This window comes from Seriola lalandi, unplaced genomic scaffold (assembly GCF_002814215.2).
Source record: "Seriola lalandi dorsalis isolate HSWRI2012SDOR001 ecotype SW California unplaced genomic scaffold, Sedor1 jcf7180002052129, whole genome shotgun sequence".
NCBI lineage: Eukaryota > Metazoa > Chordata > Actinopteri > Carangiformes > Carangidae > Seriola > Seriola lalandi.
In genome coordinates, this window is record NW_019522682.1 from 475,907 (window position 1) to 502,398 (window position 26,492).

A 26,492-nucleotide genomic window follows, 5' to 3' on the forward strand; every position below is an offset into this window, starting at 1 on the left:
CCATTTGATAGAAACGGAAGTGGTTACATTTTCTAGGCCTATAAAATACACAGACCAGCTCTGAGACCATATAAAGAATTATGTATATTTACAGTTTAAGTCATGTTTAAGGCATAAAATGGAAGTCAGTAACTTTATAGCCACAGAGGTTAAGAGCTCTGTCAGACATGTGGAAGACAATATAACAATGCAGAAAATACTGTATATTTAAATATTATATATATATATATATATATATGTATTCTACATAAATATTAAGATTTTCATCAATAATTTCCGCATGGCTTTAACGGTACAGTAAAAGTAGGCGAACAGGTACGAATTCCTTCGGCTATCTCCGTCATCGTCACGTAACCAAAGCCACGCATGCGTGGTATCTCGTTGAAAAATGTCCGCGGACTACATTCCTCGGCTAACGTTAACTAAATCTGGGTTGTAATGTAAATATTTGTCAGTTGTTCCCACCCTGCTAGATGCGACGATAACAATTGGGTTTCTGCATGACTGGAACATGACTTCCGCCAGTGTTTGGATTATTAATCGAACTGGGTCTTTGTTTCCAGTTATTGAAAAAAACTCCATTAACCGTCAGCCCTCTGTTTATTGTTTTGAGTCACGCGGTAGTCTAGCGGCTATTCTGCTGAGTCGCTAGGTACACCCATACACCGGGGAACAGGTCGTACCAGCGGCAGCTAACAACCCGGGCAGTGAGCGGTGTGTGATGGGGAACTGGAGTTAGTAACTGCTGAAACTGTGGTGTTAGCCTCCGCTGAGCAAATTCACCACGATGCAGGTAAGTTGCGTGTGTGTACTTTTTCCACTGTATCACTTATTTAGCTATGTGTTAAATGTAAAGTTATTTAGCATTTTAAATGTCAAAGTGTGGTGTTGAGTCACTCAGTGTGAGGACAACATGTAATATTGACTTTAGGGAGTTGGACAAAAGAGGAACACTAGTAATACTTGGTAGGTTTTGACCCACTAAGACTGTGCAGTCAAGTTTGGAGAGTAGATGATAAGTTAGCTGCAACACTAGCTTCACCTGTCACAGCTAACAAAGGTTGGGCTTAAATAACTAAAGTATAACACTTAAGACAATTTGCATTGGCCCATTAAGCGAATTAACATAATTTTGTAAAAAACTCATTGAACTCACATGTGATTTACATTATTGTCAGGCAGTTGTGAACCAGTGATTTGATTAAAATTTCAGTTTAGTACAACACAGTCAATCCGCTGACTGCATTACTACACACACAGCATTGCTTTGATTTAAAAAAAAAATGCAAGCAAATGTTAAGATGTTAAAACGTGAGGCACAAACTGGGACTAATAGTTTACATGTAGGCCTAGTATATATACTGTATACATTTCATATTTATCATAATCATCATTTTACTTTATTTGAAAAGGTAGACTTTTGATTGCAGTCAGGTTATTCTGATGCACTAAAACACATTTGATGAATTAAATTTATGTTTTTATGTTTAACACACACACACACACACACACACACAAAATGCTTCATCACAGTTGCAATATTTTATGGTTGGAATTATACTTAAATGTTATGATATACTTGGAAAAACTCTGCATGGGTAAAAGGGTTAGGTTTACGTGCAAAAAACACAGATACAGCCTTCTGAAAGGGTAGTGAGTGTTTGCAGTAGAAACAGTAGTCTCAGACTTTGCAGTCTCAACATTCACCTGGCAATCGAAAACCTGAGTTTCTTAAGCAGTTTGAAAGATAAGCTCACAATGATCACCAGCCTGGACTTGAGCTGGGTTGTTGACTCAAGTTGTTTGTATTTGACTTGCTATGTGATGAAGTTTCCTCAAATACTTCTGTCCTCTATATCCCCATTACTGTACTTCTGCACTGTTTAAACACTTGGTGCGTGGACCTTGTACCATATTTAATTGTAGAAGCTGTTCATGATTATCATATTAATCACAAAGCTTACTGTTAAAGCAAAAAAAAAAAGGGAGTAGGACTAGGAAAGTTTTTAACTTCTTCTGACTCCTTCTTGAGCATAGATTACCTGAATTATTCACTGGGATTCTGATAAGTCTGCTATTGTTTTTTTTTCTTGCTTATATATTTTATGTTGTTTTTAACAGGTTTGAAATAAATCAGATCAGTCAATCACAGGACTCTACAACTCCATGATGCAACTCCAAGTGACATGATGTTCATAATTCTCACTACTCTGCAGAACTAGTTCTTCCTCTTTTCCAGCTCTCACTTTTGTTTATTGAAAGGGTCACTCTGTGTATTACAACCTGGATGTTATTTTTCTAGGTTTGGTCATCATTTCCAATAATAACATTGATCTCACCAAGTTAATTGCTAAGATTTGGGAACATGGTGACATCACTAAAAAGCTGTCTGGCAGGGAAAGAAACCCAAGCAGTCTGACAAACAACAAAACATGCTTGGAAGAAAAAAAACGAAGGTGAACAGATCTTTTTAAACACCCGTTGCCGTTTACACTTCATATTTGACCTAATTTATTTAGTGTAGTACATTTTATGTGCACCTACTTAAAGTTTTACCTCCAACTTAATCATAAACTGTTTGTTCACAACCTGTCTGATCATCTGATTGCTGTTTCTTTCCTGCTGGATGTCATTGTAGTGATGTCACTGCCCAGCAGTTAGCATGGTCAGTACAATGTTATCATAACCGATAGAGATGATGACCAAAGCTTTAGAAAACACGAGCCATGTTGGAGTTTTCCTTTTGATGACTTTGCCTTTAGTTGTTGAAAGTGAGGTGGTTTTAAAAAATCATTCTCGGCCAGATTCAAACCGACATCCTTGGTTACATGATATACACCTGTGACATTTAAACAAGAACGCCTCTCACACTACATACTTTTATGTACAATGATATACCATGGGTGCAGCATCTATGAAGTGACAGATAATTCTGATAATTGCTGCTCATATGTTGCCAGAACAATCTCTTGCTCATCATGTCAGCTGTGCAAAACTATTGCTGTTAGATATTCAACTTAAAGTGATAGAAAACAGAGAATAACAGGAAAAATCCTCACACTAAAGAAGCTGCTTTGCTTCGTGAATGACTTAGATAATTCATTGATCATAAATGTAAAATAATAATAAATATTCTATGAATCTCTAATATGTAGATTCATCAGCCCAGTTGTGGCATTAATGTGGACATCACAGGCTCCAATTAGACCTTCACCATTATGCAGCTGGTGAGAGACAGTCATGCATGGACAGCTGGTGACTTTGCAGGGACAAGGTGGTGAGAGTCTAGCAGGGACTGGGCAGCTGACACACACACACACACACACACACACACACACACACACACACACACACACACACACACAAACAGTACATTCCTCTGTCAGTCACATATCTACAGCAGCAGGGCAGAACAGAGGGTGCTTTTGTGGGACAATACTTACTGTAATTGTGAGGTAGGATCAGATGAATAGATTTTTGTTTGGAACGGTGGAAATTTTTTTTTGTATTTAAGGAATTCAAAATTGAATATGGTGAACAGAAGAGGTTTTGAGGGCAGCATAAAGGAATACAGAGGTAATTGTCCACACAGGTATTAGGAATTATCTACAAGACAAGCTCTGAAACAGGAGTCAAACACTGTCTCTCCCTGTCCTCTGAAATTCTATTCTGTGTAATCTTTTTATTTGCCTTATTGTGATGATCTGGGCCTTGTGAAAAAAAGTAAAAAAGAGAGTATAAAGGTTGCTCGGATCTGTAATCCAAGACAAGGAGTCACACTGGCAGAAAAAGAGTTCTTAGATAACTGATCTTGTTGGGAAAGAGGACTGAGGTCAGCATTGTTGTAACACCTGCACCTGCATTAATTATGTTTTTCAGATTTAGAAAGGTGCATCAGAAGTTAAACAGCGCTCAGCTGTGTTGGGAGGATTTTAATCATTTTCTCATTTTTCTTTAGATGACTTTTGGGGTGTCGAGCAGCGTGACGCTGCTGTTTGACTTCTGGGATGTGCACGGACCTGCAGGTAAGCCTCAAACAGCACCTCCACTTCCAAGGGACATGTGCCAGTAGTGGGAGCTCTTTGAAACCAGTCAAACTGGTCAGAGCATCCACTGTAGCACATACCATAATGTTGTGCCAACATTGCTCAATTAAGTTTCTATAGTTTTTATAAGGTGAAACTTGAGCAAGTGTATTCATGAACTTCCAGTATGTTTAAAAGCCTGTATGCTTGAGAGGTGGTTCTGAAAAGTTTTCCTTTGTGGAGGACAGCAGCTTGGATTCACAACAGTTACACCTGATTCAAATGGTGACCCAGTCTCTCAGCAAAACATGCATGAGACCTCTCAAGGTACTCCTGGAGCATGAACCCCCTTCTCACTGTCAGTCAGGGTGGTCAGTATCAGAGCCAATACTGCAGTTCTGAGGCAAATATCAATTATTTTGAAAGATGATTTTTTTTTAATCATCCATTATTCATTTAGTAAGAAGGTTCATTTTTTGTTTGATGAAGAGCTGTGACCAAGATAAAGTATATATAAACAAACAAAAAAAAGATTTACTTCATGTGACAAAATATTCCAAACTTTGCAGTGTTTCTGGTGTGATATTACAATCAGCTGTACCTCAGTTTGCCCCATCCTCAATGAAATTAGCAGAATTTAGCCAAAATATCCAAGTTATGATTTAGCTCGGAACCTGACCAACATCACAACTCTGTACTAAAAAGTATTGAGACTTGATTTCCAGCGCTACTATATACTGCATTTTATATTTCAGCCAACATTCAGTATATGCAGTATATGACACCAGTATTTTTGTGATGAGCTGAAACTAGCCAACAGTATTATCGACTGTAACTGTTATGAATCTAATCTGTCAACACCAGCTGCTCTGTGAGAAGGAGCCACCAATGTTTTGTTTGTGAGGTGAGCGTTTGACACACAGCTCTCATATCTGTGAGAAAGGTTCTTCACTGGAAACGAGACTGCAGGAAATCACTGCACCCTGCCAAGAAATGGTCCAGCACATAATCTGTGTCAAATCACAACTTCATGCACTTGCAATATGTTGATTAATGAGCTTTTAGAGATGCTGGTATGTTTTTACTTTTGGTTTCCAGTCTATATGGAAACAGGAGGAAATTTCTTTATGCTAACTTGCTTTTTGCTCTAGCTTCATATTTAGTGCAAACATATGAGAGTGTATATATATGTGTGTGTTTGTGTGAGTTCACTGTGGGTGTGGTGTGTTTGTGTCTGCAGGCATGGTGCTGTCGGTGTTCGTGGTCTTGCTGCTGACAGTTTTCTACGAGGTGCTCAAAGTGTGGAGGGTGTGGCTGGGAAGAAGCTCTAAGCTGGCCCCGCCCCATTGTCCGGAAGCCGCCTCCCTGCCCTCCCACAGCGACACCATCTCCGTACTGGAGAGCAGCCCCTCCGAATCCTCGCTGACGCCCATGGCGTCACACCCTCCAGTGTCAAACACCAGGAACAGGTCAGGGCCCTTATGAAATACAATTAGGTTGAAAAATACGCTGTTATATTCTCAGTGCTATCTTGACTGATCAACCAGTTTTGATTAAAGCAAACGGTTCAGTGATTTCTCTGAGTGTTACAGGTTTGTCATTTGGGTGGAGCTGCTATACTTCTACATTAGTCCCACTTTTTTCTGTTGTAGCGGTGTATGTGTTTCATACTGAGTGGTGTCGCGTCTCATTCCCTGGAGACTGATTGTTGACCTCCCTCTCTGTTAAGCGTCACCTACTCTGTCATGGTTGATAAAGTGATATGTGGCCTGACTCTTTGACTGGCTAAATCTACTTTATAACACCTTGTTCAGACTGAATCAACAGTATTTTTACGGCATTGATCCTCTCAGTTGGATGAAATATAATCTGTGTAACTCATTCATTCCCGTCTCTCCTCGTCCTCCTCAGCTGGTTGCTGCACTGTATCCAGACAGTTCTCCACATGCTGCAGGTGTCTCTCGGCTACATGCTGATGCTGTGTGTCATGTCCTACAACACCTGGATCTTCCTCGGGGTCATCGTGGGCTCTGTCCTTGGTTATTTCATCTCATTTCCTCTGCTGGGTCAGACCTGATGGTATGGGCCGCTCTGAGACTCAAATAAAGAGGAGAAGAGGTCTTTCTTTTTTTTTTTCCCTGAGTTAAAAGGATCACATGCTCTGAATTCTAAATGGGAATTTACTTGGTTGACTAATTTCTGCATGTTGTTCCGTTGCTCTCAGCACAGTATTTGTCAAATTTTAACACTTGGGAAGCACAAAGGCAAAATCAATGACTTTTATGCTGAAGAATGTGCTGTGTAACATTAAGTGTGGCATAAAACTGATCTGGGTCTTTACCTTTCGGTCCTTGGTCTCTCCTCCTCAAAAAAAGATATTTTTGTAGTTTCACTTCTCAAACAGCAAACATCTGAGCAAGACTTAAGTAATGCATATGAAAAATGTTTTAGTGTCCAAGGGGGAAGTGCTATTTGCTTGAACTCTTTTGTTTATTTATCCTAAAAGAATATACACGGATTCAAAGAGGAGAAATACAGTGGAATGGGAAAGTCATCCATAGCTTGTTACGTACTACAGTTGCTTCTGTAACTTTAAGTTTTCCTGGTCAGCACTGACAGACGCTATTAACAGCTACATTTTACTAAGTAAATGTTTATGCTATGACACTACAGATGATTCAGAAATTTCCAAGATTTCTCATCAGTAAAAGTAAAATTCATCCTGAAGACTTTAAAACTTTGGACTGCTTAAAGAAGAACACTTTGTGGGTAGAACCAACAGCATTTTTAAACTACTGAATACTGAATTTCAATCTGTTTTGCAGTTGTGAAACATAAAAGTGGACTTGTACTTCGAACAGAGATTTTTAGTCACAGATCATGAGACTATATTTTGTTACTTTGAGGAACTGAATCATTTTAAGTATGTAAACTTCGCTCATGTGTCACCTAGGTTCATTTATCGATCGGTCATTCTCACATGTGAATCAGGGCAGTGAAAGTAGATCATGTGGTTCTGTGGGAGTCGCTGACAAACCACTAACCTTAAAAAAATAAATGAATAAGTGAGTGCCTTGTAACTTACCATTTCAGATGTTTTCTATTGAAATATGCTCCTTTTCTCTTTTGAGAGAGGACTTCAACTATTTTTGTAACTGATCCTGACAACAGAAACATGTCTGATCGTTTGAGTTCTACTGTTGAATTTTCCTGAATGAAAATCTCAAAGAATGATTGACAAAAATAAAGAATGAAATTGATGAAATCATTTTATTCATCCATATATTTTCTTATATATTTAAGAAGACAAAGGCAAGCTGTTGAAACCTGCATGTTGACACACCACACAGAACAGGCTTTATAATAAATAAACAGGAGAAGGTGACTGTCCTCTGTTGGAAGTAATGGCAGCAAAGTCAAAATGTGCCTCGGATACAGTGGCAATAGGTGACTTCACAACAGGACACTGACTCATGACGTTGAAAAGAGACAAGAAAGAATTGCAACTCTCTTCTCAACATTTAACATTAAATCGCAGCGTGGTCTGTTGACTACACATAGTACACAAGTGGAAATAATTCATTTAGAGCATGTGATGCCGACAACAAAAACAGAAATGTGGCAGGTTCTACAGTTTCCTATGCTCTTTTTTTTTTTTTTTTTTTTACAAAAAAACTGATGTAAATACAAATTCATAGGACGTTTCCTGGAAAGGTCTGTGTCATTTGGGACCAATTATAGTGAAAGTGGAGGCATATAATTTGAAATTGTACTTTATTTACCTAAAATTTTTATTCTATCATTCTTTCTCTCCATACTTTAATACTCCCATCGGTACCTCTGTATGCTCTATACAGCAGCATCATGTCTGTCCATCCTTTTAGAGGGTTCCTTCCTCTTTTCCATATAAAAGGAGAAAGTCAAGAAAGAGCAACCTTTCGTGACTTTTTCCTTTTGTTTATGTTAAAGATTTTTTTGTTGCTAGGTTCCTTCTTTTTGTGTAAATCAAGGGGTCAAAAGCTTGAAGCTGTTGTCTGTTGTACAGACTATAAAAAGAAAATTTGTAATTTCTGACAACTGGCTAAATATATATAGGGCTATATATATATATATATATATATATATATATATATGTGAAACAGCTAAGGATAACATTCATCTTATGTCTCTTCTCTGTAGTAAACACTATTTAATATTAAATAGTTAATTCCAGGAAACATCCTAGAAAACTATTAGTAAATTACACACCCTTAAAACAAAGCATAAACAGTTAGTTACAGACTGATTTATTTTAGGAATTAAAGTCTGATGTTTAGAGTTTATCAAACCTCTTGGTTTTATGGAACACTTGAATCATCAGTGTTTTCCTATGCATGAACAAATGTCTTTCACAAGGACAAATGTCAGTGATGCAGTCACTGATACAGGACATTAAACTCAGTTCATCCCTGTCACATAAAACCAAACCAAAAATCTGTACAGCTCCATACCAATATATCAGTGAATGCGTATGATTTTGGGTGAACTGCTCCATTGACCCAGAAAAGTTTAATGAAATAAAACAGTTTTTAAATAGAGGAGGAGACACTGATATGTGTAATTCAAAGTACTGGAGTGATAGAGCATCGGAAGCCAAGAGCCAAGAGTCCTGCAAGTTAAAGAGCCGTTACGTATCATCTTGGTCATCTACACCCACAGGCAAAGTCGCAAGAAACAATGTGTTCTGGTTATTTTCCCCCACAGATGTCAAAAAACAAAACCATCTTGCTTTTAAAATCACTGAGGAAGTAATAATCATTCCATGACAGTTTGTACTGAAAGGTGTTGAAACTTAAAGGCCATTTTCAAATATAGGAAATGATTGCAAAGTAAACAAATTACATATTTAAAAATACACTTTACAAAAATAGAAAGCAATATTTGAAAAAAAAAAAAAGTAATTAAAATAATCATACAAATACAGAAAGACGGATTATAGCACCCCCTGCTGCCCAGGTAGAGGCTGTGATCATTCACCTGCACTAGAGTTTAAGGCACAATCTGTAACTTACTTGACCGTATGAATGTGAGATGTATTGAGAGTAATACAGGGCTGATTTGCTGCCGTGTTTACAGACATTACTGATGTAAACAAACTCTTAACATCATTCATCATCACATTCATACCTCAGGTGTAGCTGTTGTCTAGTGTTGCTCCCTCGGTCCGTAAATTTAAAAAAGTGGATTATCACTTTAAAATCCCTTATTGTGATGGAGCCTTACTTATATAAATCAGATATGTGGAATTCAGTGTCATATACAGAATATTAAAAAAAAAAAAAAATTCATTGAGATTCATGAAGCTGCATAGAGATGAACCATTCACCAAAGAAATGTCTCAAAAAAGTCTAGGGGAGGAAGGGAGAGCTGGTTTTGGTTGGTGTGCAACAATAAAGACGAGGCAACGCTTTGAATTAAACATTTAAATCCAATCCAAGTTCACTCCACTGATCTCCCATCACATGTCACACACACTCTGATGTGTTCTCTCTGCGGTTTTCTCCAGTTTCATTGTTGTGTGCATCGTCTTCCTACGCTAAAATCACTTCCACTTCCACCGGGTCGATGATTTTGTCCTCTCCACCCAGACCGTTAGTGATTGGCTGGGCCACGCCTTCTTCCAACTTCTCATTGGTTGGTGACTGGAAACCGCTGTCATCATGCCTGTCGGAGTCTGTAGCCGGCGGTGGCGGTGGTGACGACTCGGAATCTGATTCTGCTGCTGCAAAGACCTCAGCAATCCGTCCAGTGCCATCTTCCTGCACCGCTATCTCTGTTTCCTCAATGGCGTTCTTGATGGCTACTTCCTCCTCAAGCTCCTTACGAGCTTCCTGCTTCTTGCTTCCTACCAGCTGCTGGAGCATCGTCTGCGGGGACATCTTGTCTTGTGGAGACTTCCTGGGGATGTCCTCCACCTTAGTGGTGACATGTGTCACCTGCTCCTGCAACCCATCCTCCAAGATGATGAAGCCGGCGGTGGGCTCCGTCCCGTTGGTCGTGTCGCTCTCCTTTTCCTCTGACTCTGGCTCCACCTCTACAATCGGATTAATTAGGCCCCTGATTTCATTCACGCTGTCAGGAGACTTGGGACTCTCAAGAGGCTCTGGGTCCTCCCTATCCTCCCCTCCATCCTCCCTTTTTTCCTCAGACACCTCGGCCTCCTCCTCAGGGATAAGATCCACTCCAGGAACCTCCAGACAGGACTCGTAGGCCAGGGGGAGCCCGTCCAGCTGGATCATGGACACCACTTGCCTGCGTCTTCTCCCAGAGCCCCCTCCTTCAATACCGCCGCCCAGAGAGCCCTCGCGCTCATCGTCCCCAAATTTGGTGGCCCAGTCCACCGGGGGGGTTTCTCCAAGCAGGTGCAGGTTGGGGTCACTGTTTGTGAGAACGATGCTGTCCCTGTAGAGATTGTGTCGCCTCTGGACAGCTGCCTCCTTCACAGCTGGACACAGGAAGAAAAAAGAGAATCAATCACCGTGTCAGGAAACACTAAATGGACTGGATAATAGACTGATATATCATTGCTTACTACTACTACTGCTGCCATGGCAGCAACAATTTCGAAATCTTATTTTCATTTGGCCCTCACCCATCATTATGTCCTTGGTGACTGACTGCAGCACCACCTCCTCGAAGATATTTTCCACCAGCAGGAAGCGGGAGAAGTCCTCAAATATCAGCTCTTTGAAGCGCGGCAGCTCCTGGGCAAGGAGGGGACAGTAATGAGCTTCTGCCTGCTGCAACTTATTGCAATTAATATTTCTGATCCCTTCAGTTAGCACTCGTCACCGGGCATTCCCGCATGTGTTTGCAGGAAGGGCTGATTCAAACTGGCTAGAGATGCACGATAACTGCAGGATTCAGAAACGAAGATGTTTTAACTAATCTATAGGCGCTGATTCTAGTACAGTGGATGACAATACAAATGACAAGTATTACTTCTGTATGTACTGTATGTGCATATGTTGCATTGTTAATGTTTTTATTGCAAAATCAAAACGTGTTTGTGGGTTCAAAGTTAACAGAGGGCAGAAACCACAGAGTGTCTCTTATATTCTGTGCAGCTGGACTGATTGGATGTCACATTTTAGAGTCAAAAACAAAGTAATAGTAATAACTCAATGTCTTGTAAACAGTGGCTGTAAATTAAACGAACAAAGAAAATTCTTGCAAACAAAGGTGTTGTCTTTAAATCAGCTGTTGTTCAAGTTTTATTATTTGTTGTTTTTATTGTTTTTTTTTAATCTTCTTAGTGTTGCTACTTTCTCTTGTGAATTTCAGCAGTGATGTGGTTCAGCTCAGTGGGTCGTGGAAGCTGCACAGCCAGTCACTGATGTCATTTATAATTTTCTTTCCACACTCATGGTTAGGAGAATTTCTACCTAAGGCTTTGGTTTCCGGTCCTTGACCTGCATCACAGAGGGGGGGCTGGAATTCAGAGTACTTTCTCCCTTGCTATTAGGTGGAAAAAGTCACAATACTGTAACACAAAAGGAAATGTGAGTCTATATCAGGTGCTACTCACAGGTGAGCAGGATGGCGAGAGCTGCTGGAGCATGTATGGGATGATGATCTGCAGCAGAGCCTCTCTGAAGAACTTCTTGCGCACTGTGCTGCTGTCGTAGTCGTATTTCTGACAGGGAAAGATCAGAGATGCATCTAGAGCTCAGTGACTCAGAACAAGCTTTTCTACTCGTTGCACAAACCATATTTACCTTAGCAACTCACATGTTTCAACAGGAACATTTTATTCTGGCCCTGCTGAAACCTCTGTTTATGTATCCAGATGTTGCCTCTCTGAATGAACCTCTGACAGATTTCTGCTGATGAGTTTTTTTTTTTTAAATGATATTGACCAGATCAAGCCAGATAGCAATGCCACACCCATCATAGCAACAACTGGCTTATCCTGGAATATTATCATTTAAAAAAATAATGTTTAAAGCTGTGACGGCTGCACATGAAATCTAAATAACCTTCACTGTATTAGAGTGGAGGACAAAAACTCAAAATAAAACTAATTTGAATGGGTAGGTACTGTTTTATAGTATTATTCTTTATTCTCAAACAGTGAAACATTTCTTTTTACTTGTCATCCTTTCGTCCATCCCTCCATCTGTTTGTCTACTGCAGTACGTTAGTTTTTTTTTAACTTGTCTGTTTTACCTTGAGAACCCTGTCCTGGCATCGCTGGATGGTCTTGCACATGTCGTTTTCTCCCTGGGCCTCCAAAGACTGGTGAAGCAGCTGCTCAAATGTGTACACTGAATTGTCCATTTGCTGTCAAAATAAGAATAATAAAAAATAAAAATAAAAAGTTATACAGAAGCACTTATACAGGGCTTCAGCTCAGTTACTTTAAGAACGGTCGTATTGTTTTTGTCCAGCAGGTGGGAGTAGAGTGTTGACCACAGGCAGGACAGGTTGCTGGTGTGTGCTGTTTTAGGAACTAGGGAGTGTTTTCAGGCAGTCTGACATGCTGATTCTCGGTACATGCTGATTGTTTGTGTTGAAACAGAGAAAAGGACCGTGACACCTCACCTCCCTCATGAGGATCTGAGCTCTGCTGATAAACACGGAGGGACTGGAGACGTCAAACCTCTGCTGCAGCCCCTCCAGATTGAGCTGCTCCACTTTCTCGTAGCAGCTCTGCATCTTCACGGGGTGAAAGGCGAGCATGGAAAGTCTCTCCATGAGCTGAGGGGAAGAAAGACAGAGGAGCGCAGCGGTGATCAGAGTGGTACGAGCATCATAAAAGAAATATTTAGACCAAAGCGTGAAAAAAGGACGAGTTGATTGTTTAGGATCAGCCACCGGGGGCGGCTGACTTCTGATTTGAGACGAGCACTAACATGGCCTAATGTCTTTAGATGCACAAGTTAGACAATACTCTTCCTAGCAATATATCCTAACTAGATTTTGGTCTTAACTCAAGTGTATGTAACCAAGTTAAAACATAATAACTCATCAATCTTTAATTTAATTGTTGCTGTCATGTGTCATTGCTTTGTGAGGTTTCTTCTTCTGCTTTGATCCTGTGATCATGCAAAGCAGTTTTTTTTTTAAACAGTAGGTGAAGTTGAGGGCTTTGGCTTTTGGTTGACAGTAAACTGGATCTCCTGTTTCAACCAATGCAGCAAGTAGCAGTGTTTGTTAGCTTCACCAAGGAGGTTATGTTTTCACCTGTGTCTGACTGTTTGTTCATCTGTCAGCAGGACTAAGCATAAAGTGCTAAACCAATTTGCAACAAACTTGGTGGAGGAATGGGGCATGGGCCAGGGAAGAACCTATCACAAGATGGTGCAGCTCCAGTTAAAGGGGTAAATCTCTTTATCGCAGTCCTCATTATTTTACTTCGGCAGAGGTATGTGCTGTCCTGAGTACAATTCTAGTTAAAGCTGTAGTCTTTAAAGTATATTATCTCAATCAAAGGACTGGGTGTAATGTGCGCGCATTGCCAAGGGGGAAAGGCATAAGGGTGCAATGTGTAAAATGTATTTGGGAGTAATGAGGAAAGTTTTCACTGACAGCTGTTTGATCGTGTGCAATGCATGTATGACAGCTGGTCCTGGGAAGTTTCCACGCTGAGACTCTGCTCAGCCAGAGCTGTGGGAAGTTTTGAGGTGCTGAGGATGCTGCACCAACCCCACCTCCAGGTGGCCGAGGTGTATTGGTATAATTCTTATAAAAATTTTTCACTGTTGCAATAAACTCCACTCTCTCTGCACTCTGTATTACCTATGCTCTATTGTGGCAGGAAGGTTTGACCTATATCAGGGAAGGAATAGGAATAAAATCACATCAAAATAATACTGTGAAGGATCACGATACAGCAAGCGCAGCAGCCTAACGTTATAACATTATATGAAAAAAGGGCTATTTTCTAGGTTTTGTCTGCCACTGTGGAGCATCTGCCACCATCACATTTACGGGAGGTTGTAACACGCACTCTGAGCAGCGCTAGATCGCTACAGTGACTGAAACCATGTAACTGAACCGGGGCTAGCTGGTTGGCATCCTTTTACAGTAGAATAAGAGAAATAATAGAAATAGAAGCAAAACAAGAGTTAACATGGGTGTTGCTTTCCACCACTGGAGACAGCTGTTGAATTAAGTCTAATACCGAACACTCAACGTTTCGTCTAGACTCGTCAGTAAACAGCTGTTAATGCTAATGTCGGCTATGTAGCAATAGCAAAACTTACAAATTAGCTCCTCGAATGATTTGTTAATGTAACAAAAATATAAAGGGCCTGTTGAAGTCAGATGCATGTCCAGGAAGCGTTCTTTTGAGCTAGCTAACCCCGCAGCCTCACTGAGTCTTTTAGCCTCTTGTAGCTCATTGTTTTGATTTTAGAGCAAATGCGCTGTAGCCTGTGGTTCAGTCTTATCGCTCTCATCGACCTTGTTTCCATCAGCAGCAGGCAGCTGTTTTTCACTTCAACTGTTTTGACATTACTTATTAAGGTCATATACGTATATCAGGGCCGTGTGTCTGTCAGCTTGTTGTAGATTTCTTATCGCACTTGGTGGCCAGCGGACAGTAACAATACCCCCCTGTTTTCCTTCTATATTGGTTATCATATAAACTTGTGTTACCAGAGATGTCAGATTACTCTGAACCATCATACACTCATTAATGTACAGGAACAAAGATTTTGAACCAACAAAGCATCACTCACGTCTCCCAGTTTGTCCTTGCCCCCTCCATTGAGCGAGTTCTTGCTGATCTCCACCATCTCTCTGAAGAAAACCTCCCTGACCTCAGAGAAACCTCTGCTGGTGGGCTCCATCAGGGCCTCCAGGATGGAGCTAATGTAGGGCTGCACGTTGTTCCGTAGAAGCTGTTCCGCCTTGGGCAACACCAGAGCTGCACACCAGCATCAGTGCATGGAGGACGGAAAAAAACATATTCATGTTTAGTTGTTTGCAGTTTGTAAATAAGTGACACGTGAAGCCAAAGCATGAAGAAAAATAAAGGCATGGCTCTGGCTTCTTCTGAACTACCTTAAATCATCACAAGGTAGAGTGAATTGTTGAATGCCAGGTTGAAATGGTCGGTATGTATGCAATGACAATTAAGTAAACACATTTGTGCTGATTCTATGGGAGTGCTCTCAGATACACCCAATTGTTAGACCTGTAACCTCTGTTCCAAAAGAAACAGAGAAAATAAAATTCACAGCTAAGATTACGCCTCTCAGACGTCTGCACTACTCTCATGTAAAGTGAACCAGCGTCGTGTTGCACAGTTGACTTGTACTTTCGAGTCCTATCTGTGGGATAAAGTCACAAACAGCCGATATAGTGCAGGTGATGGAATGTAGTTCTGCCACTTCAGCTCAATGGGAAACAGTACACATGAAAAAGAAATGAACAGCCTGTGCCAAGTTAACCTTTAAGTAGAAAGTTGACTGGCTCACCACTGAAAGGGTGGATGCTCTGGGGCCGTAGAAGCCAGCTAATCAAACAGAGTGAGCGGGGGACAGAGGAATGAAAGAGAAAAGGAAACAACAGACTTAAATACAAAGCTAAAGCTGTGAGGTCAAAGCGCAGAGACTAAAACAAGAGGTGGAAAATGTCAGATATGGCAGGGACGTTTGGTTTCAGAGGCCCTGTCAGTCCAAATGTCCAAACAAATTTGAGCACTTGACCACACTGATCGCTTTGCTGTGCCAATAATCCCTGAGCCAGAAACCACAGCTACATCTCACTGAGGCAAACAGTAGGCGAACAATGAAGCAAGGGAAGATCATGTTACACAGCACAGCAAGCATCAAGTGAACCAAGTCATTTTGCACAGCACAATGAACATGTGTGGTAAACTGAGGTGGTCTTCAGTAACAAGAACATTAAATATGATACATATGGTACATTAGTGGTGTACCTGTGATAACATATCACCCATTTCTACCTCTAAGTGCTGGACAAAGCTGCAGGTACGTTGCTATCACAGTGACTGTGGTGTCTGCATGATGTTTACAGCCCAGTAATGGGATTTATTGCAAGTGCCCCTGCAGACTTTAGAAGTTCAAAAAACAAGATCAGCAATAATTTATCAACGGTGAAGCATATGGAGCACAGTGATAGTTCAGCCTGACCACTGACGTCCTGCTTGCATTAGGTGATTAGCATCCGCTGCTTCATTCATTCATGCTGCACCATCATTCAGCAGCTGCTTGGCTACCAGATGACTAATAACGTCCAATCAAATTCATACAGGTGTAGAGCATAGTCAGTTTAACCCCTGCTGATACCTTCATGCCAAAACCAACCGTAGCTGCCATAGCTACCATGACCTCAACATCGTGATGTACTTTGTTTTTGGTTTTGTTAAAGGTCCCATATTTTACTCTTCTCCTGTGTTTTATTTGAAGTGTTGATCCATAAGAAGATATATTTGTGGCTTTAAGAACCAAAAACCATCTCAATGTAGTTTTACATCTCCTCTCTCAGGCTTCTCTCTGGAGTAACAACAGGTCAGTGAGCCAATCAGAAGAGAGGAGGCTCTGAGCCTCTCTTCTGATTGGCTGACTGTGTTCTGAGTGATCAGATAAAAATATAGCAGATTGCAGGTCAAAACTCAGAGAAACCAAATCCTGCAAGGTTGGATGGTGGGTCCAGGTGGGTGTGGCTTGGGGCATGGCTGAGAGCGGTGACTGCTTTGTTGTGTCATCACAAAGTTACTGAAGTCCTGACGGCTGGTTTTAAGGCTCAGTTTCTGAATACAGGCTGTGTGCATTTCTCTGTGGACTGAGTATTAATATAGAACCTGGACCTATAGACCTATAAATGTCTCTGACTGGGGTTTTGTCTAAGTGAAGCATATGGAGCACATTGACTATGACTGGCTGCAGAAAAACAATTCATTGTCCAAAAGAAAAAAAGACTTTTATATGTAGATCTTTGGTCACCTCGTATCTTGCCGCTGACATGTTCTTTAGACGTGATGATCTGGTCCATGTCGGTTCGCAGTCTGGCGTCCAGTGGAGCTCTCTGGGCCTCGCAGGCTTCCACCAGTGCATCATACCGAGCGGTGGTTTGAGACAACACCTGCCTGTACACAGCATCGGAGATCTGGAGGAGAGAGTCGTTCAAGGACGTCATTGGTTTGGACTTGTTTGCTTATCTTCTGTATTTGTGCCGCAGTGCACTGTTACATAGGAACTCACCAACATCCAGTTCCTCTGCCTCTGCTGCATTTTCCCCTTCAGACGAGGACCAATCACGTTTCTTAGGTCGGGGTGAAGGGTCTCCATCACCAGATTAGCTAGAATCTGTACACACATAACGTACAGCACTCATGTATTTGTACTATTTCGTATGTATTTTGTATTTTTCTGTGTAGGTAAATAAAATAAAAAAGATCCTGCACGGCTTTCAGCGCAAAACGGGATAATACATCTTGTATGGGACCGGTTTCTCCCTAATGTTCTTGTAGTTCATAATGTGAGGTCAGTCCCACCTTTTGACCAGTTATAGGATGTTATAGTTACCATGGCAACGTGCCAACTGGGGGATTTTTACACAAGAGGTGTAGTCAAAAAACAACCAATATCCTCCACCCAAAGAAAAACAAAAATAAACCTTTAAAAAAAGGTACAGCCTCTCCTGTGTGGTTACATGGATACAGTGGGGTGATTGAGATGATACACAGCTGGAAAAAGGAGAGGCAGGAAGGCTGGTCTTAGTGGTACTGCCCTCACAACTCACAAACACACACACACACACACACACACACACTTAAAGCTCTGCACCTCCATGAGGTTTTAACTAAGCTAAACTAAATATTTGAAAAACATGTTGCTGGGAAAAAAATGGCTGTGACAAAAGCAGGGTCATTTTTCCACACAGGAACAGAGAGGCCTGACAAACAAAAGGTATATTGTAGCTTGTTTGACTAAAAGCTTCTTTGTCTGGAAATGAAATGATGTTTTCTCTGTGTTACTGTTCCACTGGTGACTGTGACTGATGTTACCTCAGTCTGATATCTCACATCTTTAAAAACTGTAAGGCCATAATAACTTACTCAACTCTCACACACTCACATCAGAAATAATCAGACCCCTTCACTTTTTGCATATTTTATTGTTTAGTAAATTGAATTCCGAATGGAAAAATTTGCCATTTTTGCCCATCACTGTAGATTCAAAATCAAAAACAAAAACAAAAGTATTCAGACTCTCTGCTGTGGCACTCCAGATTTGGGTTAGGTGCATCATATTTTCTTTAATTATCCTTTCTAAATCTTTGAATGTTCGCAGGAGCACTGTAAAGCCTCCGTAAAATAGAAGAGGTTTGGAACGACCAGGACTCTTCCTAGAGTACGCTGAGTAATCAGGCGAGAAGGGCCTTAGTCAGGGATAAAAATATTAATCATTGTAACTTTAACATGTCCATGTAGCTCAGTAAATACTGTTAAGTTCAAGGAGCTAAAAAGACACGGAGGTACAAACAGGAAACAGATTTAATGAAGAAAAGGTGACTGCCACAAACACGCAGAGAGACTGTGCAGCTCTGGCAGGAGACTGAAAGAGACTCATTCAGAGGGGCGACCTCGGTCAACAGTGTGTGAGTGTATAGGTGTGTGTGTGTGAGGGGTGGGGTCTTGTTGCTGTCTCTTTGAAGGTCTTGTGTAGGTGCGTTCTTGTTCTGAAGTGTGAGGAGAGGGTGTGTGTTTTCTTCAGCTACACTCACTGAGAGAAAGCGTTTCTCTGGAAAGCAGCCCTGCCTCGGAAGAGTCTTTCTCAGACAGTGCGTGTCATCCATCATAGTGTCATCTGAAGAGGTTGAACTATGGCCCTGACCTGAACTTTGGATATGTTCTCACAGTGACTGTTTGAAAATAGTTCCTGAAAATCTCTTTTACCTCTCACCTGCAGCACACCTGCTATTTGAGTCACATTAACCTCAGTGTAAATCTAGCTCCCATGAGGGAAACATAAGCTGCGTCAAGGTTGGTTCTTCCGAGTGTCGTAGGGCTGCAAAGGTGGTTCCTTCTTAGAACCTGCCAAAATGAGGTAGTTTAAAGCTACTGGTGCATTTATGTTCTCCTCGTAAACTCGTAATGTCAAACATTTCCAAGTGTTTCGTCTGGAAGTTGGCATTAAACGGCCAGCAATGTCTACACACTGTGTCAGTGGGAAAGTTTACAGTTTTACGAAATGGAACAAGCTGTAAACCCATTTATCAGTGGATAAATAAAGACTTTAAAGGATCCAGCCTGTCATGTTCTCCAGATGTAAGGGAATGTGCTTGTTTGGTGCAGGCTCCAGCAAAAATCATTTTTCAGTTAAAATTCCCACGAAAATCATGATCTTATCTGCCAAAATAATCGCAACATGATTATTCTATTGCTCATCATTCAGCCCTAATTCAGCCTCTGAAATGGGACAGTGCTGTTCGTGATTGATCTGAGATCCTGACCTGTGGGGGGGCTCCGCACATCATGTCCCAGGTCCCATAGTGTCCCTCGGCTTGTCTGTGACGTCTCACAGCGTCAGTGAAGGCTGGTGTCTGAACAGTGCAGTCCTCTGACAGACCTGTTGGGGGTGGGAGAGAGCAGAGCAGATGCTTGGTAAGGTTACTGAAACCAGCCCCCCCCCCCCCCCCCCCCCCCTTCTCCCCTCGTCCAAAGGAAAACACAATTGGCTGAAAGTGTCTTAGTAACAAGATGGTGTGATTTTTTTTTTTCTTGGCTTTGATGTCAGCTCTCAGAATGCTCTGCTACAACCAAATGGACGTTTACTTGGTATGAGCTACTTGGATGTTTGGACATTTCACTGACTCCCACACTAACAACAGTTTCCGTAACAACTGAGTCACCTCTGTGGGACGGTCTCAGAGTATAATTTTGGTCAGTCACAGTTGCTGGAGTCTAGGACAGCTCATGCACACTCGGCCCCTATCACACACAACTGTGTCATCCCTCCAAACAGGAAGATGTTGTCTTGTTGGAGGACAGATTTCATGTGGTTGCTATAGTTACTGCCCCTCCCAGCTGACAGGACAATAGAAGCAGCTCACAAAGCACCCTGTAACATGCGTGAGCTTTTAGGAAGTTGGTTCTTAACGTTTGGATTTTGTTTAAGTAATAAAAATACACCACGAGCTGAAGAGCTCTGCCCCTCTCAAGGCCGCAGCACTGAGGGACAGTGCTGAAAGTCATACATCCCTCACAAGAGTATAAACAGGTGTATGGAATAAAACATCTCTATAATTAGCACTTTGTCCTTCAGAGCAGTTCTTCCTTTAAATTGAAAGTGACTCATGTTTCTGTGTTTTCTCCTGTGGCAACAACAAAGAGTCTGTCCTTCTGATTTTCAACCCAGCCCTTATTATTGAAATGTTATTCACCATTATTTATTGTGGACAACAATAAAGAAAAACTTCAACAACAGCAGCCAAAGCTTTTTGAAAGGCTGGCCCCTGGGCTTGTTACTGAGCCCCAACACTTGTACTTCTTTCAACATATTTCCATTTTCTAGTGGTGGAAGAAAATGCTTGGACCATTTGTATGTAACTGTTGTGCTGAAAGGCGGCTGACATGGACCCAGATATTGTGAGGACATGCCTCTGTGGGCCCAGCATCCCTTCACACACACACACACACACACACACACACACACACACACACACACACACACACACACACACACACATTAAAAAAAACACTCCACCAACACTTTATTAGGAACACAGTCTCTGAGTCTCTGTTTGTTCTCGAAATAGCCTCAATTCTCTGTGACATGGACTCCATAAAAAATGTTGTAAACTTCTCTCTTAGATTCTCGTCCACACATCATTTCTGCAGATTCAGATCAGCTGCACATTCATGCTGTGAATCTACCACATGTGATGTGTTCTACCACATCCGGAATTTGTTTTATTCGGATTCAGATGTGGTGACACTGAAGTACTGAACACACTTTCATGTTCATGAAACCAGCTTGAGACCACTTTTGCTTTGTGACATTGAGCGGTGAGCATTATCCTGCTGGAAGTTGCCATTAGAAGATGGTAAACTGTGGCCAGAAGGGGCACAAGTCAGGTGGGGTTAATGGATTCATGCTCGACCATCGGCTGTCTCAGTAGAAATTCAGATTCATCAGACCAGGCTACTTTTTCCGGTCTTCAACTGTCCAGTGCTGATGAGTCTGTGTCTCGGGTTTCTGTTCTTGGCTGACAGGAGAGGAACCTGACATGGTCTTCTGTTGTTGTAGTCCATCCACCTCAAGGTGGTTGGACATGTTCGTTTTCTGCTCACCGCAGTTGAAGAGAGTGGTTATCTGAGTTGCCGCCTTTATGTCAGCTCCGACCAGTCTGGTCACTCGTCTCTCATCAACAAGGTGTTTCCTCCACAGAGCTGCCTCTCACTGGATGTTTTTGTTTTTCTCACCATTCTGAGTAAAAAAAACTCTAGAGGCTGTTGTTTGTTAAAATCTCCGGAGATCAGCAGTTTCAGAAATACTCAAACCAGCCTGCCTGGCGACAACAATCATGGCATGCTCATGAGATCACATTTTGTTCCTCATTCTGAAGCTCCTGCTGCCACACGATTGGTTGATTGGATGATTGGATGATTGCATGAAAACACAGGTACAGGTGTTCCTAATTAAATGCTTGGTGAGTACATGTGGTTGGTGATGCTGTTCCAGACATTTCAGCGTCCACTCTTGCTGTTTTTTTTTTTGGCTGATTGTTGTTGAGGTCCCAACAAATCAGATGACAGACGTGCAGTTTCCTGGACTGCACGATGCATGACTGGGTGGTTTACCCTCAGCCTTTTTGCCAGAGTGTCTGTCAAGTTGTTTTGTCTGTCTGTGACTCAGAGGAGGTTGACAAAGACAGGAAGTGGCCAAGAAGTAAGGAGAGTGGGGGGAGTGGGGGGGGCAGAGCCAGACGGGAAGCCGTCTCTGCTCCCAGCTCAGTAACTCTGTGCTGACAGGCTGAGGTTTGGTGTGTTAGCTTGTTTTGGCACGAGTCTTCATGTGAATTCACTGGACACTGAAGTTAGAAGCACAGTGGGAAAATAACTGCCTTGTTGGTAGGTGACCGGCCATCATGGCTGACTGATGACTTGCTATTCTCATACTATTCTACAAAGACCGACGACAACACAACATAACAAGTGCTTTTGACCAGGCACTTTTCCCATGAATATCATTTATTTGCACGGTTTCACATGCCTGAATCCACATGGAAAATCTTACTTGCTTCTTGTCAAAAATGAAATGAAATTTTAGCATAAATTATAATTGCATAATTTTTATTAGTTGTATAAACATGCACCGATGTTATTCTGCCTGATATTTGTCCCTGCTTTAGCCAAGAACAACTCCTCCTGTAGAAGAAACTTGGTACATACAGCCTGCTACTGTTTAATCACCAGCTGATTAACATCATGCCTGTCACCTCGTGCGGCAGGCTTTCCCGCCCTCACTGCTCTGTATCATGCAGAACACCGGCACGGTGAAACTGAGCATAGCCAATGCAAATGTTGACAGAGGAGGAAGAAGATACTGCGTGGAGCTGAGGTAGGAAGAGCAAGCATCAACCAACACAGCTTAGCCTTGTTGTTCAAGCAAACCTACGCCAGACATTCCCATGTGAAAGTCTCAATATTTTTTTTAATGGAACTGTAACTTTCAAAACCACCATCAAAAAGCACATTAGAAGTGAAAGAGAGTTTGGAGAGTTTTGCATCTTAAGGCATTTTCCACTTGCCACCAACCTCTTTATGTTTTTGCATTTTACTCATGTTCGCTTGCTAGTTGCAACAGTAATAGGAACACAGTGCATGCAGATCGAGCAATTAAGCAGGTGATGATGGACTTCTGACCTAATGTAGTTCCTGTTGTGGGCATGAGAGGAAGTTATGAGGAAAGGCTTCAACAGCCTGGTTGTTGTTTGGTTTTCACTCTCCACAATCCAAATCTGTGTTGTGTTGTAAATATACACTGGGTCTGAAACCACTTTCCCATTCATTTGAATAGGAAATTCACAATGTACCAATTTCACTCTTTCTAAAACCTTCCACAGAACTTGAACAGTTTATGGGAAGTGTTTCTGAGACTAGGGCCAGATCACCAGTGTGAAATGCCTGAAGGTGAATTCTTCTACATTTTCAGCTTATTGCTCAATTGAGGAGAAATTTCCTGTCGGTGCCAACAGGAGAAAGAGGAAAATATTTTTTGATTAACTGCCTGCCCCATAAACCCCTACACATTCTCTATGTGTCTGAAGCACGCTAGATCAAGGAGCAGATTACAGTCTCTCTGCACTCTCTCTCTCTGTGTGTGTGTGTGTGTGTGTGTGTGTGTGTGTGTGTGTGTGTGTGTGTGTGTGTGTGTGTCCTCTGTATAAATAGCACATGTGGCAGCATTTACCACGGTCTTTTTATTTGAGGCATTTCCCTCCCTGCCTTGCTCACCAAGCTCTGGTTGGTGGGATTTGAGCAGCAGCCAGGGACGAGTTCCCAGGCCTTCACATCCACAAATGTGTGTGTACAGTAGGTTTCTGCATTTGACATTTTAAAACCTATTAAGCATTTGCATGTCAAATACAGTCTGATTAGACTTCAGCTTCAAGCCACCTGCGTTCATGTCGGAGCAGGTTTTACACAATTCTTTCACACACACACACACACACACACACACACACACACACACACACACATGCTGCTGCTGCTGCTGCCACCGACATGCATGAGTAGGATTTCCCCATATGCTGCAGCCCTATGGAGCCAAACCCACAGTACAATAAACACTCACTGAAACATACCATCAGCCACAGATATCACAAACACATGACTGAATGAGGTGGTTTTTGCAGATTCCTGTCTGCAGTAGTTTAAAAGAAACCAATGCTGAAGACCCTGTATGGTTTATTTTGTATATTAGCAAACACTATATTGTCTGGTAGAGAACATAAATGTCGAAATGTTGAATAATGCTGAGAAACACACTGCTCTGCTACTGACAAGCAATAAAACCTGGGCTGAAATGGTCTTTCATCAACCTTCATTGCAGGTCTCTTTTTGCTGGGTGGAATCAGTCTGAGGTCTGTGGATCAGAGCAGAGGGCTGCTGACTGATTTTAAAGGCTGTGGGGGTGGAGACTGGGCTGTGATTGATGGTTCAGGGGCAGCTTGAAGCAAGTCTTGGACTACTAATGTGTTGCCCTGCAGCCTGCGTCAGCCTGCCTGCTGAACTGCTGCCTGCTGGTCACAGAAAAAACTGGGAATGAATAATTATTTTCATTATTAATTCACCATGCTTTGGAGAACCCAAGATGATGTTCTCATGTTACTTGTTTTTTCTTGATCACAACATCATCGTGTTTACCTGTCAAGTTAATTACGGCCTACTGGGTCCAGTTTCAGCCATTATAACATTTCACTGATCCGATTAAAGGGTCTAAGTTGTCGCCGCCGCTGAGCGTGGTTTCTTGCTCAGAGCGGGTGCTGCTGATTGTTTCAACCATCAGTGTCTTTATAATGGAAGAGGTTATAACATGCCCAGTTAATGCTAATGTTAGCTATATAGCAATAAGAAAACTTACAAATAGCTCTTTTAATTATAAAAATACATAGACATTGTGACTCCACTCTACTCTAGTGAGCTTTGAGTCATTTTCACCACCATTGGCATAAGCTTCTCCCGGTTTGGATTCCTTCAGTGATAGTCGCTCAGGAGATCAAACCGGTATAACTGTTAAAAACAGTTATAAAAAAGCAGTTTCACATTTAAAGTCAGTGTTTTGCCGATGCTGTACGGTGGACACGAGACGTCAGGGAAGAGTTGGGAGCTGAGACTGCTGCTAACCTTTGTTTTTAATGGTACTTTAAGAAGTTATGAACCAGATGTTCAGGAGGTTTCTACCGGCAGCCGAGTTATCCGCAGAGGTGTCCTCCTCTCCACAACAAACACACCAAGGGATTAAAACCAGTAGAAACACCGAATACAGCAGTTTTACTTCAAAAATGAGTGATTCACCGATGCAGTTCAGCAGACACAGGACGTCTCAGAGAGGATGGGAGTTGATCTGTCAGGCTTTTTTCTCTGATGACTTAAGATCCAGACGTCCACTGACTAAATTCCTTCATGTGGTTGAAATATATAGTTGAAAACAACCAATGTGAAAAAACTGTATCTTAAAAATGTGGCTTAAAATTGGATAGAAGTCAATTTTGAGGTTCTGGCAGACAATATATATAATATATATGACATCACTTACAGGTGACCAAATGACAAGGACTGTTACTATGATTAAAATCACAGATTTTTCTAGGTTTGAGAATTGCTGGAAAAGTTTGGGATAATGTAAGAACACAACTCAACAAAATATTTGTTGACATTTAAGGTTTGAATTTATGTTTGGACTTTTGTCACTTCCTGTTTTATTTTGTAGTCTCAATGTTTTTACTTCCGGTCTTGGTCCTGTTTCTGTTTGGTGATTGTCTGCCCCGCCCTAATGTGTTTCACCTGTGTTCAATCACACTTGCCTCCCTTGTGTCTATATAGTCTCTGTGCTCCCCTTTGTGCCGGTTCGTCTGGTCATGTCTGGTTTGTCCTCAGTCTGTTCATGTTGCCTGTTCATGTCTCCTGTTGTCATCCCCTGTGGTTCCTCGTGTTTTGGCCTGCTGTTTAAGTTTCTTGTGTAACCCTCGTGCTTCGGTTTATTTTTCTGTGGTTCACCAGGAGGTTCTTCTGTTAATAAACATTTTTCATTCCCCTGTGTTGGCTGCATTTGGGTCCAGCCTTAGCCGCACCGTTACAATCGTTACATACTGTAACTTTAAATAGATTTGTGGGAACATAACCTGCCTCATTATCTGATCCTTCATGCTGCCCCATCCATTGTGAAGCTGAATCACCAGCGCCCAACACCTCAGCAACAGAGCTGGGGTGTAAGATGTTACACACTCGCTCTGTATTCACCTGCAGTGGTGCAAACATTCAGACTGACAGGCAGACTGATGGGATGTCTGTCTGTCTGTCTGCAGCTTTGCACAACACTGCAGTGAGGTCAACTGTTAACTGATCTGATTAACAGGACGTTTTGCAAATCACCTTGTTAAAGAGATGCAAAGCAGCAGCTGATCATTTTACTGGAGAGCTATTAAAAATAAAACAGCAGGAGCTTTAGTGGATTCAAATAGACCGTCGGTGTCAGTGTGAACGTTTAACTTGTGGTTTTTACTTATCAAAGCCAGATGAATAGTGTCTTTGTCCGGCTGAGGAACTGCTTTGCATGAAGCTTCTGTGATGCTACCGGTTCATCCTTTATCGGCACTGCAGCATTTTCTGCAACATGACTGACATACTCTGTATGACTCTGTGTGCCTTAAGAAATCAGGAACAAAGTCTCAGATACATTTCTATAACCCTGACAAAATATGTAATAGCAGCTAACTATATTTTTA

General features: G+C 41.7%; 2 protein-coding genes across 2 annotated transcripts in view; one reads left to right on the forward strand and one right to left on the reverse strand.

Annotated features, from left to right (window-relative positions):
- The first annotated feature begins 433 nt into the window (after positions 1–433).
- Positions 434–7,293, forward strand: slc31a2 (solute carrier family 31 member 2). The gene is made up of 4 exons (XM_023399943.2): positions 434–793; positions 3,959–4,025; positions 5,266–5,494; positions 5,937–7,293. Exons 1-4 carry the CDS (start codon positions 788–790, stop codon positions 6,100–6,102), a joined length of 468 nt encoding a protein of 155 aa, XP_023255711.1. The 5' UTR covers positions 434–787; the 3' UTR covers positions 6,103–7,293.
- The window catches only part of niban2a (niban apoptosis regulator 2a), a 31,751-nt gene continuing 12,535 nt past the window's right edge, over positions 7,277–26,492 (reverse strand). The window contains exons 6-14 of the mRNA XM_023399942.2: positions 19,494–19,609; positions 17,240–17,344; positions 16,982–17,144; positions 14,750–14,937; positions 12,609–12,764; positions 12,234–12,347; positions 11,593–11,700; positions 10,657–10,768; positions 7,277–10,509 (exon numbers count right to left, since the gene is read on the reverse strand). Coding sequence (XP_023255710.1) covers positions 9,596–10,509; positions 10,657–10,768; positions 11,593–11,700; positions 12,234–12,347; positions 12,609–12,764; positions 14,750–14,937; positions 16,982–17,144; positions 17,240–17,344; positions 19,494–19,609 — 1,976 coding nt within the window. The 3' untranslated portion in view covers positions 7,277–9,595. The remainder of the gene's footprint in view (positions 10,510–10,656; positions 10,769–11,592; positions 11,701–12,233; positions 12,348–12,608; positions 12,765–14,749; positions 14,938–16,981; positions 17,145–17,239; positions 17,345–19,493; positions 19,610–26,492) is intronic.

What these genes read in the sequence shown, in the direction of transcription:
- slc31a2 (XM_023399943.2), top strand. An exon ending in GGATGTGCACGGACCTGCAG is followed by an intron (nt 4,026 to 5,265) that starts GTAAGCCTCAAA and finishes TTGTGTCTGCAG; the next exon opens with GCATGGTGCTGTCGGTGTTC. An exon ending in GTGTCAAACACCAGGAACAG is followed by an intron (nt 5,495 to 5,936) that starts GTCAGGGCCCTT and finishes CGTCCTCCTCAG; the next exon opens with CTGGTTGCTGCACTGTATCC.